At 38.8% G+C, this 15,617-nt stretch overlaps 1 protein-coding gene across 4 annotated transcripts in view; it reads right to left on the bottom strand.

Moving 5' to 3' along the window:
• Positions 1-350: 350 nt before the first annotated feature.
• Positions 351-15,617, bottom strand: part of TRAF2 (TNF receptor associated factor 2) — a 51,910-nt gene continuing 36,643 nt past the window's right edge. For 2 of the 4 annotated variants that reach the window (XM_036752690.1, XM_036752691.1), the window contains exons 5-11: positions 15,125-15,286; positions 11,724-11,798; positions 7,780-7,854; positions 6,000-6,347; positions 4,878-5,055; positions 2,817-2,965; positions 1,013-1,629 (exon numbers count right to left, since the gene is read on the bottom strand). In XM_036752690.1, coding sequence (XP_036608585.1) covers positions 1,411-1,629; positions 2,817-2,965; positions 4,878-5,055; positions 6,000-6,347; positions 7,780-7,854; positions 11,724-11,798; positions 15,125-15,286 — 1,206 coding nt within the window. In that variant the 3' untranslated portion in view covers positions 1,013-1,410. Of the gene's footprint in view, positions 1,630-2,816; positions 2,966-4,877; positions 5,056-5,999; positions 6,348-7,779; positions 7,855-11,723; positions 11,799-15,124; positions 15,287-15,617 lie in introns of all 4 variants that reach the window. The other 2 variants (XM_036752689.1, XM_036752692.1) reach the window with 2 other exon arrangements.

The following is a 15,617-nucleotide window of genomic DNA, read 5'->3' as shown; positions in this document are numbered from 1 at the left end:
TCTCAAGACAAGTCTGCTCTTTCCACACCCAGATTATTTCACCTCTGCACCAACAAGCATACAATTGCTCCTCCCTCAACCACTCTTCATCTGGCCTGCTTCCTGACAACAGGTTAACTTTTCTTATGCTCAGGTTCCCCACTCAAAGGTCACCAAGGAAGTAATCAAATGGCTACAATCTGTCTTCTAGGCAAATAAATGCTAAACAAGGAGGGTGAGGGGTAGGGAATAGGGGGAGATAACACTGAAAAATCTCAAATAAATGATGGTTTCTAGAGAACTATAGGGTACTTTTCAAATAATCAGGGAGATACGGAGTTGAATGCATGTCAACATGTCAGTACCCACAATTTTTTTTAAAAAAAGATTTAATAGTGATTGTTTCTCTCATTTGAAAATGCAGATAATACAAATCATTGGTGTGGGCCCAGGGGGTGGATAATCCCTACTCATTCTTCCCCCCCCTTCCCCTTCCATGTGATATTTAAAATTAGTAGGGATTGAAGGATGTGACTAACCACATCCTATCATAGCAACCTCCCTGCACGGCCATCCAACAGGATAGCCTTTGCCACACAAAGTGGGTATAAGCAGGGAATCAAAAGAATGAACTGACCTTTCTTTAATAAAAGGCCATGTTGGAAAATTCTTTGGCTGGCTAATCAGTAGTTACATGTAAGGGCCAATTCTATCCCCCAGGGATCACTTCCCACCATCTTAAGGTGGCTCTGTGTCCCTGCATGATCAGATTTAGGTGATCAAAGTGATTTCCTACAATCTCAGGTGCCAGCAAGGGGCACCTTTTGAGCCATAATGGGTCCTTGACAGTCTTTTCTTGTCAATTCTCCTGGATCTTTTTCTGCTCCTATGTGCTACTGTGGGCTGCAGGGTCTAAATTAACAACCCCGCTGGGAAGAGCCCTCTAAGCACAGTGCCAGAGAGAAATACTTTCTTTCTTGACTAACATGTTTCCCCATCCCCCCCTCCCTTAAAGTAAGTCTGCTATCCCCCACCCCCCTTATAACAACACAGATAGTGTATCGAGTATCTTTTATAGGCAGGAGCTTGCAGACCCACAGCAAATTTCAAACCAGTCCTGGGTTGAATTGCCTATTTCCTAGAAGTGGTTGCCCATTCACTGACTCCCAATCTCTGTTGACAAGTCTCAAACCAAGTGCCTCTAATATCCAAGGTCTAGCCAGTGCCTTCTCCTCTTGGTCCTGTATATCACTCTTAGCTGAAGGTCAGGGCCTTTCCCTGCAGGCCTGCCTTGGCCCCACCCCTCTGCCCTATGAGCTTGGAGTGTGTTTGGGGGGGGCTCTGCCCGTAGATGTGTAGGTGAGACCCCTGCCTGAGACATTTCCAAACCAGGCTGGCACTAGGCTCCCGTATGTTGATGGAAAGGTGGCATTAGAGACCCGTCAAATCAACGATGGCTTTGATGAAAATGGCGTCATCGCGCACGTAAGAATTCTTTGACTCCATTTTGGAGACAGGACAGAAGAGGGGGCAGCCACTGGCAATGTTCATATCACTGACTGGCCTTTGGAAAGAGGAAGATGTCACATCAGGCCTGAAGGCGTCAATCACATGTTCCCGGTTGTTCTGATCTAGCAGCATTAATGTCACCTATGAGCACAGAGTAGAAACAGAAGATAGAGGAAGTTATGCAGTTTCCTAGTGTTAACTTGATCTGAAAGCTCAATTCTATTCTCCTATATTCAACTTCCCCACACCCACCACCTCTGAGGAGCTGGGTTGAAAGCCTGGAAAGCCCCAGTAGTAAAGAAACTGTCAGAATGTCACATCAGATTCCAAGCTTTGCAATCACAGCTTCCTGTTTTCCCAAGAACCAAACCGAAGCAAGACAAGATCATTTACATTCCACAAGGAACAGGATGAGTCTTGCTTTTTGCAACAGTGGCCACGAGATCCCAAAATCCGTACCTCAAAGGAACTAGGAACAGCACCGAGTGTTAAATTCTTGGTATTAATTTTAAAGAATCCAAATGTAGTCTATTCATTGGCGGATTAATGTACCTTCCACATACAGAGCCTGAAGATGACAAACTCAACACTGATTTCTGTGTTTTCAATCTGCTAATGCTCACCCCATAAAGGTGTTTGTTTATCCAAGAGACTGGAAAGTACATGTTACTCTTCCTGCAGAAACTATACTTTTCCAGAGGAAAACATAATTTAAAAGATCTAATTTCTTCAGAGCTACTTGCAAATATATGAGGGAAGAGAAGCTCTTTGGAGACAGAGCAATCATTACGCTAAAAAACAAGGGCTAATAAATCATTTGGCCATCAGGTTTAGGACCAAACGTCAAGAGTATATCTTCCTCTTAAGTTGAACAAGGCTTCTTCTCCTTCTGGATCAGCTCCATATTAGGAGAAGAGGTACTGATAGGTAAAAAAGCATAATATTCTGGCAACTTCAACAAGAAAGAACACTTTTCTTATAGGCCCAATCCACAGATCTTTAATTCAGCTGATTGAAGACTGACTTCAGATAGTCAAAATATAAAATCCATTAGCTCTCGGTTAGAGTGATGTATAAAATGATTAATGTTTGCTTAAACTTCACATGCCAGATGGCCTTCTAAAGCAGGGGTATGGTTTGTAGGTGGAAGACCTTAGTTAAACTATTTTCTACAGTAGGACTCACGAGAATTAAGCCTGACCTTGGAGAGTCCTCTGGGAACTAGGTGGGTGTTTGCGGAAGAGAATGAGAGGCAAGATAGTATCTGAGAAGCCCTCACTGCTACCAGAATTGAAAGACAAGCCCTGTGTTTACCCGGTCAGGCTTACCTTTTGGTTAAAGGGCCAACGGAGAAGTGCATCATTTGGTCCTTTCATCACGACAAAGAAAAGAGAAAGGTGGGTCCCACGTCCAGTGCCATCCCCATTCAGATAAATTCTCAAACACATCTTATAGCCATATTTGCTCGTGTAGAAGGCTAACAAAGCAATGCAAAATGTACATAATAAATATCTGGACAAAACTGGAGGAGGAGAGAGAGGGAAGAAAAACCTGACTTGTTTTCAAGTGGGATTGTTCTTACTGAATTTCTCTTGGGGGTTTCCCAACAATCAGGCTTCCAATTTCCAAAAGAGAGATAGAAGGCTCCCTGTCTAGAAAGGATTCAGTTTTCAGAGCCAAAGAAAGAAATGGCTGAGAAGAAAACTGGTTTTAAATAAAGCAACAACCCCCACAGAGTTAGCCTATAAAGAAAGAGCTATCAGGTAGGTAAATGGAAACAAACACTTTTTAGGATACATTACTAACCCAAGAACAAATTCATATTAAATAAAAAACAGCCAGATAAAGGATTTAGAAAAGGAGTTAGCCCTAACTGTACAGACCTCAATGAAAAATTTGGAAGGGGAGGTAAGAAAAGGCAGAAGCATAAACACTGCAAAGATGCAGATGAACAAACAGCTGGTCCTAGAATCACTGGTGAAGCCATGATATTATAAATAACAAGGATATGACAGGATGTCACAAATGCTGTGGAGGTTTTCCCATTTCAAGGTTTTTATCTCAGAAAGATGTGCACTTTGAATAAAGAGAACTAAAGCAAAGCAGGGAGAAAATAAACTCCAGGTAATTGCCATAAACTCAAGCCCAAAGGAAATTTATAATTAAGTTAGGAGTATATTTATGAATTTAATAAGAGCAGCGTTATGACTGTCTGAAATATCAAACAGCCCTTTTCCCCTGACTTATATAGGGAAGAGCTAAGAAGTAGTACCCCTTGGTTGACATCAGGGGAATCTTTACTAATCTACTGCAACCTCAAGTTTCACTGAGAAAATTATCTTTTGTTACCTCTGCTTTTTCCTAATGAAATTTCTACTTTCTCCATCTCAACTGAGAGAAGCCTGGATTTGTGTGCTCAGTTCCTCCCTCAATCACTTTAACGTCATCACCAAGGTGACTTGAATAACACCCAAAAAAGTTAATCTCTTGATACTTTCAAAGTGAATATGAACATTTGTGGAAAAGTTGCATTTTGCTTGAGATGTTAACCAAGATGTGGAAGAGGAGGCAGAATTTTTGCAGGGAGATATCTATTATAGAAGAAATATCTTAAATATTTTTATTGTCAGATAAAGTCTTTCACTTCATCATTATAGGTCTCTTTCACACCTGCTCCAGATTAATTGTCTTGAGACATCAGGATCCATATAACCAAAGATCTATGGTGTCTTTACATAAAAGTGAGAAAACCTCATTAGGGTCAATTCTTGACTACATGGGCTAGCAAAGAGGAGTGCTGGTTAAGATAATTCAAAACAAAGAGAATCCTAAAAATATTCTAAAGAGTTCTGGAATACAGGATAAAATTTTTGAGGCATTAAATTTGCCTTACTTAGCTTGATCTTAGCCCAAATAGGCTGAACCTGCAATCTCTAGGCTCCCCAGCTGATGGTAGAGATGGGTCTATCAAATACCTCTTAGGTAGCAGAGGGAAACCAAACTAGAATTCAACATTTGTCTTGGATAAGTCATGTGAGAATAAGAGAAAGCTGACTATATGCCAAGGAGCAATATAACCTCCAGGTAGTGATGTTATCAGTATGCTAGGACACCGGTGGCAGAATAGCAAGAGAAGAGGGGGAACTTAATGAAATTCACAAGTTGGATAATAGATATTTCCCCTAAATAGATTCCTATTCTTTCTCTTTTTTTAACTGCCCAAGTCTAGTCAGTGCAGTTTTAATTCATGAAAAAAATAAAAAAGACTTAAAGTGGAAATATTCTAAACTTGAATCGCAGGTGACATTTCCACATGCCCACCTGAATAAATGAAATATGTGGGGCACAGAAAAAGGTGCCAGTTACAAGGTTATTTTCGAGAGAACAACCTGGAGAGAAGATGGCAGGAGAGCGGCCAGCCATGGCTTCCTGGCGTTTCCTAGCAAAATCTGTTATCTTCCATATGAAAATTCCATCATAAGTGGAAGCTTCCATCTCAAGGATCTTCTGTTCCATGTCAGCCATTGCCAGGTCTTTCAATCCTATACTCCTTTCCAGCTGCTGGACCTAATGGTTAGAATACACATTGTAGTCTTGTTAGACCTACATATCTGCTGTAGTTCCAAGGGAGTGACTGTCTTGTTGGAATCTTCTGACACAAATTCCATCAAGAGTACTTTCAATATTATAGGGAAAGCTAGGGACAGTATGATCTGCCACTGAAATCCAATTCAACAAAACATGACAATCCAAATTCCCCACATCTGAACTTTCTATCAATTTCTTGTAAGATTGAAATTTTCAAGAGATGTTTCCTGAGGCATCTCTATAGTTCCTTGAAAGAATGTATTGGGATGTATTTAACTGGTCCCTAAAATACAAATCCTTTCCCAAATATGATCTGGGAATTGAGATTCTAGGGCACCAAGAATAACACAGATACCTCAGTCTCAAAAACTATGAAAAGCTGCTGCCACAGAACATCAAAAATTACCTAGCTCCAGGAATATTTCTATCATTGTGGTCAATGGGATGAAGGAAAAAGCAGTGACAGTAGATTTCTACTTCTTGAAAACAACATAACAATTAAGACAACAACTAATGTTCACCTGGTAAGGATTTTGGGAGATAAGAAAATTAAGTTTTATAATACCTTTTTAGAAATCTCTGGAGCCAGGTCTTCAGCTCCCAAGATCACTACTGAAAGAAGGGAGGTAGACAATGTAGAGAAAACAGCAACGAACCAGGAATGAGGAGACTAGGGATGTATTCCCACTTCTGTCACTAACTAGCTGTGTGACGCTGGTCTCTTTATATGTAAAATGAATGGCTGGAACAGATGACACACATTGTCTCTTCCAGCTCTAAAATTCTATGCTTTTGAAGTGCAAGATTTAAGTAGAAAGTAGTAAGGATAGTCAGTGAATAGTCACTGCAACACACATGGGGCATGCAAACACAAGTACAGTCCCAAAGGAAGAAAACCACTGCAACTCCCCAAGATTACAGACCTTGGTACTGAGAGTTTCAATTTTCTCCTGGTCTAGGCGATGTTGCCTGCTGCAAGCTTCGGCTGTCATGGACACTCTCTCCACCTCCCGGTTCAAGACACAGACAATGTTCTCAAAAGTGACTGTTTTTCTTTCCAAGGTTTCACATCTCTCCAACAGCTCTGTAGACTTGGACATCTCTGACCCTAAGGCCAATGAGTTGTTTCCCCAGCCCCCCATGTCACCTTGGCCAAGAAGGGGACCAATATCTCCATGGAAATGCCTGGCTTCAAGGACAAAGTTTAACAACATGCAAAGGTGTTCAGCCACCTTCTGAATTTCGTGATCCTGCTGTTTCTCATTTTCTACCTAGAGAAATGAGGGAAAGCTCTTAAGTGATTATAGTATATTATAATTTACAGATTTACAAAGAAGGAGATCACAATTTTAATTCAATAAGTGAAAAGAAGAGATATATACACTTAAGGGTAGAAAGATAAAAAGATCAAGGACCTCAAAGATGCCCAGAAATTTTTATTTTTTGATAAATTTTGAGGAAACAAAATTTTAAAACCATGACAAACTTTGACCTCCCCCCAACCTCTTTTCAAGGATACCAGTGTACCCATTATTGACTACAAGTAAATCAGCTACATTTTATATTCAAGATTCAAAACAGATAAATTTCCCATTTAAGCATCACGTAAGAATCTGAAATGTGATAAAAACCAATGGCAATTCTTTTTACTTCCCAAATGAATATAACTGACCAGATCGCCTGTATTTTGACCATTCCTCTCAATATACAAAATACCTTCCTTCAAAGAGCTCAGATATAACATTTGTCCCCACGTGCCTCACACCAGCCTCCAAGATAAGTTTCTGCAGAGCTAATACTAACACTCAAGTAAACTCATGCAAAATATTTTTTTCAAATCTTGGTTCTTACACTGTAAGTTCTGCTTAAATCTTCATCCTGGTCCATGAAATTTCCTTAATTGTATATAAATCAATTTACCCTTTTAAATCTATAAAATCTGCAAGACTTGACCAACGAATTTGAAAGTTCCAAATCTCTTGGGTTAAAGACAGGTTGTATTATTTACAACTGTAGACAAAGAATGCTCAACACAATGCATTACTAGCATGTGGCCAGAAAGTCTCACAGATAGACAATTTGCTTATTAAATCACTTTGTATTTATTATACTAGTAATTTTTTTGTATTATCATGACAGTCTCTGAACATCTACATTTGATGGCTCAAGACTTACTTATTCTAACAAGTCTCCCTGATAAACACAGGTCTGCTCTTGGAACTTAAATTTTTTAATTCGTCCCATTATTATTTTGAGTTTTTGATACTCATTCCTAAAATGTTTTTTTTTTGTGGCAAATCATGTATATATTTTACCTCTCTACAAAGGTTTTAAGTGCCTAGAAGGTCGAGTTGCTTGCTTCAAACTGCTTAAATTTTGAAAAGGGGAACATGAAACAATCCCCTGACGTGACAACCCCTAAGTGTAAGGAATGTCAGAAAACACATTTAAGAGCAGTCAACTTACTAATGAGAATGCAAGACAGGGCATAAATTTTATCTAAAATAATATGATCTTAACAAACTGAGACAGTAGAATAACTTCATATATAAGATTTATTCTGAGCTTTATAATATTTCAGCTGTTTAAATAATGCCTAAAAGAATAAGATTCAGTGATTCTCAGTCTCTGTTTATGAGCTATATATATTGAACAGCAACAGTCTTCTACCACCGCAAATAAACACAAACTGTGCTCACTCACCATTTCAGTACAGCCAACAACATGGAATTTGCAAGGCCCTTTGCATTTGCCGCAGGCCTTGACATGGTCCTGAAACTAAACAGAGAGAGAAATACAACACATATATGGATCAATTCAACTCAACAAATATTAAGTACCAACTATGTGCTAGACACTAGGGGGATACAAAAACGAAAAATGCAACAGTCCTGATACTCAAGGAGTTTCTGATTTCTTACTACAATTAAGCACAAAGAAGAGCTTCCTTCTACAGAGGGCAAGCCGTTCAGGGAGGGAGATATCACCATCCCTCCTCCCCCTCGCTCTCTGCAGAGGATTTTGCCTCCTCCTTTACTCAGAAATCAAGCCATCTATCAGGAGCTTACTCTTCTTAAAACTGTTCCTTGCTATTTCAAATGGGAAGCACGTCCTTTTGATCATATGTCACTTAAACACATTTCTGATTTCTCCTTATGTACTGGCTCCTTCCTTTCTGTCTACACAAAAATTCAGGTCTTCTCCATCCTTGAAAAACTTTCACTTGACCCAGCCCCATAAATTATCATTCATAATTTTCCTCCCATTCATATTAAATCCTTTTTGACTGATTCATAGAAAAAGCTGTCTACACTTGCTTCCCTTCTTCATAATCCACTTACATTTTAACCTCTTGCTATCTGGCTTCTAACTCACCACTCTACTGAAACTGACCCTTTTCTTCAAGGCTACCAAAAATCTAACAAATGCTAAAAACAATGGTCTTTTCTGGTCTTCATCCTTCTTGACCTATCCGATGCTTTTGCTACTGCTCATCACTCCCTCCTTCATACTCTCTCCTCCTTGTGTTTTCATAACACTGCTCACTCTTGGTTCTTCTACTTGTCTTAACACTCCTCAGTCTCCCTTGTTAGATGACTACCTTCTTTCTCCTAACTCTAACCACTGCCCAGAGCTCTGTCCTGGGCCCTCTAGTCTTCTCTCTCTACATTTTCTCTGAAGAGCTCATCTGCTCCAATGGATTTAATTATCATCTCTACGCAGATGAATCGAAAATCTACGTATCCAGTCCTAATGTCTCTCGAGAGCTCCAGTCCCACGTGTGTGACTGGCATCTCAAACACATGTCCAAAACCGACCTTATTGCCTTCCCCAAACCTTCTTCCTTTTTCAGTCATTCAACAAGCATTTGTTAAGTCCCTATTTTATGTGCCAGGCACTGTGTGAGTTGCTAGCATACAAAGACAATAATAAACACTGTCTGCTTTCAAGAAGCTCACATCACAAACTTCCTACTTCAGTTGAGGGTACCACCATTCTTCTAGGCACCCAAGCTCACAACCTAAGAGTCATCCACAATTCTTTAGTCTCCATTTCCCTTTATATATTCAATCTGCTAGGAAGTTAAGTAGTGTAGCAGAGTACTGGGCCTAAAGTCAAGAAAATCTTCAGTTCAAATCTGACCTCAGACACTTACTAACTGTGTGACCCCGGGCAAGCCACTTAATTTTTGCCTGCAAAATAATAGTGCCTACCTCCCAGGCTTGTTGCAAGGATCAAATGAGGTAACGACTGCAAGGTGCTGAACACGCTGCCCAGAACGGAGTAACGCTATATAAATGTTACTTGTGATGATGATGATGTGCAGGAAAAGTCTTTGATGAGCCAAAATCAAATTGCATAAGAAATATGTCTGGATTGGCTGAGGAAACTTTATCATGCCCTATGAGTCATTTATGAAATACCAAACCAGTATATGGTCCTAAGAGACTGGAATGAGCAAAAGCCAAGAGAAAGTATTCCAACAACGCCTCTGAAGAGGAGCTGCTTGGGAGGGAAGAAGATGGCTCAGCTTTGGCCTGGGCCTAAGTATCCTTTCCCCATTCGCCTGTTGGCTGGAGGGGGACCTTGCAATTTTCAAAGGTCCAGGGGGTTTTAGACTTCCCGTCTTCTCATCAGTGTCCTAGCAACATCCTCCAAGATAGCAGCAGCTGACATTTTAGAATATTATGAATGGGCATATATGATGATGGATATGATGTTGAAAAGCATATTTGTAGCACCACAAGAAGCCTAGAAAATAATTTACACTATGCCTAAGGTGAGTATCTTGAACACCCCAAGAAGGGAGAAAATAACTTACAGAAGATACGTGAGTTACCCCTTGGCTATATGTGATCCCTAAGCCTGACCACACTTTCCCTTGGATTCTGTATGTACTTGTGGGAGAGTATGTTGGACTTTTTGGGGGATGTTTTGTATCAGTTGTTCTTAATGTACCATCTTAGTAAATAACTTTCTAAAAGCTACTTAAGTTTGGCTAAGTAAATTATAATGCCCTCACAATCAATATGGATAAGGGCTCTGGAAAAGATACTTGTCAACTCCTCAGGGTAAATTCTAGAGCCCTGAGAAGGCCTTGCAGTCATGATCCGGGGCCTAGCCTCATCAGTACAGAGTAGGAGCTGATACTGTGGTTCTATAATATGTGCTACATCCATTTATCTGGCTGTCCACCCGGTCTAGGCCCTCATCACCTGTCAACTGGACTACTGCAGTAATTTTTACCCTCTTTCCCCTCTCCAATTCATCTTCCACACAACCAATAGAACCTGCCTAAAGCAAGGGTCTGATTATATCACTCCCCTATTCAAAAATCTTCAGTGGTTCCTACTACCTCTAGGACTTAGTGCAATTCAACTAGTATGTATTAGGCATATACCACCTGCCAGGTACTGTGCTAGGTCCTGGGGATGAAAATATAGAAATCAAAATAATCCCTGCCCTCAATAAACTTATATTCTATTGGGTAAAAGATGAACTCCTCTGGTTTTCATTTCAAATTATGGCTTGATTTCACTTCATAGTCTGGTGCCAGGCAATTTTCCAGCTAATTTCACATTATTCCTCTTCATTAAATCTATGTTCTAGCCATCACAGTGGATGAAACACTACACACAATCAGTAGTATTTGCTTCACCAATTATGAAGGGTAGAATGCTTCACTATAAGATGAGAATGCTCTCAAAGAGTTGTGTGTACAGCCTGACATTTCAGAATACTGTGAATGATTTTTTTGTTTTCAATATCTAGATAACAGAAAGAGCATTCAAGTTTGCTTTAACAAGAAAGTTTTCCTCATTCTTTGTAAATGCTAATTAAAATACATAAAGACAAATTTTGGTTATATAGATGGCTCTCTGGTTACAGTGAAAATATAGATGATGAAAAAAGGGATCAGTGAAAATTTATTTTTTATGAAGAACAAAAAATCAGGATATTTGGACACTGAACCATCTCTGTCAACAAATCATGATCTATAAAAGGATTCTGGAAAGTGAATCAGCAAATAGTTCTCAATATTAAACAGTCCTCAGTTAGAAGAATAGTTTAAAGTATTATTCACCTCCATACCAAGGAGAAATAGACGTGAACAATAAGATGAAGTAAATGGGCTTAAATTTACCCATCATTTGAATAAGTTAACATGAGAATGAGTTACCAAGTGAAACTTTGCTAGGACACTTGAAGAATTAGGAAGTTATTGTAATAGTCCGGTAGAGATAAGTGCACAAGAGATGTACAAAACTGTGTAAGGTCCAAGGTAAAAGGTCATACTCAGGAATCAAGTAATTCATAGGTAAAAACAAAATTTTTAACACTTAAAAATAAGTTATTGGAATTAGCCACTTGACAACTTGCCTGTAAGAATTTTTGGTGGAAAAATAAAATTTTTTGTCATTTTGCTATCAATATACTGCCAATGAGAGAAAGGCATATATTTCTATTCACTAGCCCTCTTATTTGCAAGGTCCTTGGCATGTGGACCAATCATTTTTTTTTCTTTTCTGGGCCTCGTAAGCCTGAGTTTGTAACTTTGTCTCAACGTCATTCAGTATAAATGCAATGTTTATAAAAGGAGCACATTCTGTTATCCTGAGTCCTAAAATATATGAAACTCAACTTACTTTTTCTCGCAGAATTTTCTTCTTACCACAGCCTTCACAAGTCAAGGGAAATTTGGGACAGATCTCGTCATGGGCCTTCAAAAAAAAAGAGACAAGAATCATTAGGGCTGACAGTGACTCTCTGCTGAGAATATCTTCCTTCAAGCAGCTTCTTCAATTCTACCTAATTCTACCTAAATAGCCCACCTGGTAATGAAGATTAATCATGAAAACTAAATACTGGGGCAGCTAAGTGGCGCAGTGAGTAGAGCACCGGCCCTGGAGTCAGGAGGACCTCAGTTCAAATCCGGCCTCAGACACTTGACACATGTACTAGCTGTGTGACCTTGGGCAAGTCACTTAACCTGATTGCCCTGCCAAAAAGCAAAAAAAAAAAACAAAAAAAAAAAAACTAAATATTGCTTGGGCAATTCTTCCACTTATACAGTTTCTTAAAGCCATGAAAAAGATCTCTTCCCATGACACTGATACTGAATCTTCTAAATAAAGAAACTGAAACCCTTTTCAAAGGGTTTCTTTCACAAAAGTAGCACTAATTAAGCAGAAATTTAACTTCCTAATTCCAAATACTTGTTTGCTGTAAATTAAGAGGTTTGGGGACTAAAGATGGAAAGGGAAAGCATTTAATCTTTCCTGACAATGCTCCTTAGAAAAGCAAATTTGCGTAGGACTCTAAAATCGGCATGCCAGATCCTACTTCAAGACTTCTGTGGCTAGAGAACAACATCCCTACAGGCTTAGGCCTTTACAAGACTGTGCTAAAAGAAACATCAGTGATCTAAAGACATTACTAACATTTTAGTTTGCGTTTACTACAGAAACCATGTATATAACATGTCCCCAAAAGCCTTAGTTCTGTTTTAAGCTAAAGAACAATAATAGCTTTAAAACTATGCTAAGACTTTTTTAGGACACCCTTTATATGTCAGGTCTATTTTTAGACATTAGTTTCCCTTGCCCTCTTTTAATGTATTTCTTCTCCATCCCAGCATTTAGCAATTGGCATATGATAAGTACTTAATAAATGCTTCTTTATTGATTCACACCTGTTAAAAAGAAACTGGTCAAAGGATTTCAATAGGCAGTTATCAAGGAATAAAATCCAAGATACCTGTAGTCATAGGAAAAAAATCCTCCAAATCATTAGTAATTAGAGAAATAACAAATTAATAGAATTCTGAGGTTCTACCTCACCCCCATCAGATTGATGAACGAAAAAGGAGAATGACATAGGTTGAAGAAGTTATGGGAAAAGAGACACACTGATACACTGTTGGTGAAGTTGTGAATTGGTACAGCCATTCTGAAACGCAATTTGTAACTAGATCCACAAAGTTACTAAACCTTACATTCCTTTTGACCCAGAAGTACCACTATGAGGTTTACACCCCAAGAAAGGGTCCTAGACATAGTACAATATATTTGCAAAAGCTCCTTTTGTAGTGGCCAAGAACTGGAAACTAAGGGAGTACCAATCAACTAAAAATGGATGAACAAATTGTGGTATATTAATGTAATGGAATACTATTGTACTATGAGAAATAAAGAAGAAAGAGATTGCTTCAGAGACTGGGAAGGCTTGTCTGAATTGATTCAGAATAAAGTGAGCAGAACCAAGAGAACAATTTATACTACAGTATCAAGACTGTAAAAACAAACAATTCTGAAAGAATTAAGAACTTTGTTAAAATCAAGTCTGATTCCAAATAATGAAGAATGCTACCTAGTTCTTGATAAAGCAGTGACTAATATGCAAAAAGATACACGTTTTTGGAAATGTTTTGCTTAACTATGTTTATTTGTTACAAGGGTTTTGGTTTTTTATTTTTTCAGGGGTGGAGGGAGGAGAAGGAAAGAGAAGGAGGAAAACTGTCACTCATAAACCTTCAATCTTACTAATCCTCAAATGTTCCTACTAAATGAAATCAAATGACTAGAATCTCTTTGGAAACAAGATGTTTCCTATTAACACTGGTCCAATAATCAATAAAATATGTTAAATCACATCTTTTTGTTGTTATTTATGTTTTTTATTAATAAAATAAATCATCCACTATTATCTTTGTTCTATATAAATACTGTAAGAGCTAGAACTCCAGACCACTAAAATCATTGCTACTAGAACACTTTTTTTAAAACCATGTGTCTGTTTTATGACAAACTACTTTAAGATTATAAAATGCTGGATGTGGAAAACATAAGAAAACTGAGCAGTTTTAAATGACACATCCACTTCTACTTTAATCAAAAATGTTAAGACCACTCAATGTACCATCCCAAATAATATTCAGGTTGCATGTGTATGCCTCACTCCAACAGATTGTTTTTCACTGACTCTACCCAATACTAAAACTTCCTAAACAATCACCCAATCTAAAAGGGAAAAACAAGACCTCTTGCTATAAATGCAGAACACTCAACAATTACAATTCTAAGGCAAGTGAATAGATTTCACGTGCATCTGATTGAAGTCCAATAACTGACTTTTATAGTCAGAACAGTGAGTTCATATTGAGATCACAACCAAAGTCCAGTATTGAGCAGGCACTTACATAAAAGTTTGATGAACTAACTTGAAGGAAAAAGAGAGGAAAGAAAACAGGAACAAAGGAAGATTTCAGTAGCACTGTCTGTATCATATAAAATGGGGCAATACCATACTGTCTAAAAATCAACCAGGATTCCTAGTGAGGATAAAAACTACTTGTAGAAGAGAGTAAGCCTCTATCACTTATAGATAATCTGAAGCCTGGTTCTAGAAGGCAGAGAAAGTACATGTGCCCTCTCCTCGAGTTTCCTTGCCTATCACCTCCAACTCCAGTGCCCCAAACAGTTAGCCCTGAGCCCCACTGCAGACTGGCTTTAGACTGAAGTCTGGGATCAAAAGAGAGTAAGAGAGTTTGACAGGATTGTACTGTAGTTTCCAATAAAGATGTCATAAGTGGTCCTCAACCAATTCATTTTTTCATCCTCATGTGATCACAGGCAAGCTTGAGAAAGGCCAAGGGGAAAATGAAAGTATTAAAAATTGTTCTGTAGTCACTTTATATATCCAAAAGTTAAGTCATGCTACCACACAACTCACCTATATTGCAATTCTTTGCGATGAGAGCGAAAGTAAACAAAAACAAAAGAGAACCAGAAAAGAAAACGTTGCAGATTTAAAAACTAATATTTATGTGCGTATTGTTAATGACCTACCATCATTTTACTATAAGAAAGCACTCAATTTAAGAGTTCCCAAAATGACTGTCTCTTCAGCCCATTAGAAATTCGTTTATTCTACTGCAGCTTCTGTCATAGATCATCACAGATCCTAAATCAGTCAATTTGGGTGAAAAGGCAGAACTACACTATGAGAGCGTGATGTGGCCAAGTGACTCCTGCTTTTGGTCTCGTACCTTTATGTCAGGATAGTAGAAAAGAACTTTGCAGTATCTGCAGTTGAGGCTTCTCTTTGGGCATTCCCGCTCAGAATGATGCTCCTTCTCACCCAGTTTGATCATCCACTTACATGCTGGGCACTCGATTAGCATGAATGGGCAGTGTCCTTCATGGCAGCTCTGTGGCAACAAAGGGAGCAGGTTCAATAGAGCAAACAATGGGAGGCTTACTGGGAGTCACCAAAAAAGAGATCTGCTGTTTTGTCAGCCAGCTTAATTAACTCCCTGACAGTGCCACAAGAAGAGGGTCATGTGTATATGCCCTCATTTTCTTATTCTGGAATTAGGTTTAAAGGTGCTGCTCTAAAGACACTAAATGTAAAGTAGCCAAGACTGGACCAAAATGATGGTCATAAGTTGTCGGAATGTTCCTTCTTTTGCCTCTTTCAGTAAATCCAAGAATGGACAAAATGAACAAGCTGATGAACAAGATCCCTTGCTGATATGGCTG

This window comes from Trichosurus vulpecula, chromosome 3, assembly GCF_011100635.1.
Source record: "Trichosurus vulpecula isolate mTriVul1 chromosome 3, mTriVul1.pri, whole genome shotgun sequence".
NCBI classification, from domain to species: domain Eukaryota; kingdom Metazoa; phylum Chordata; class Mammalia; order Diprotodontia; family Phalangeridae; genus Trichosurus; species Trichosurus vulpecula.
This window is presented reverse-complemented; position numbering and strand designations above follow the sequence as displayed.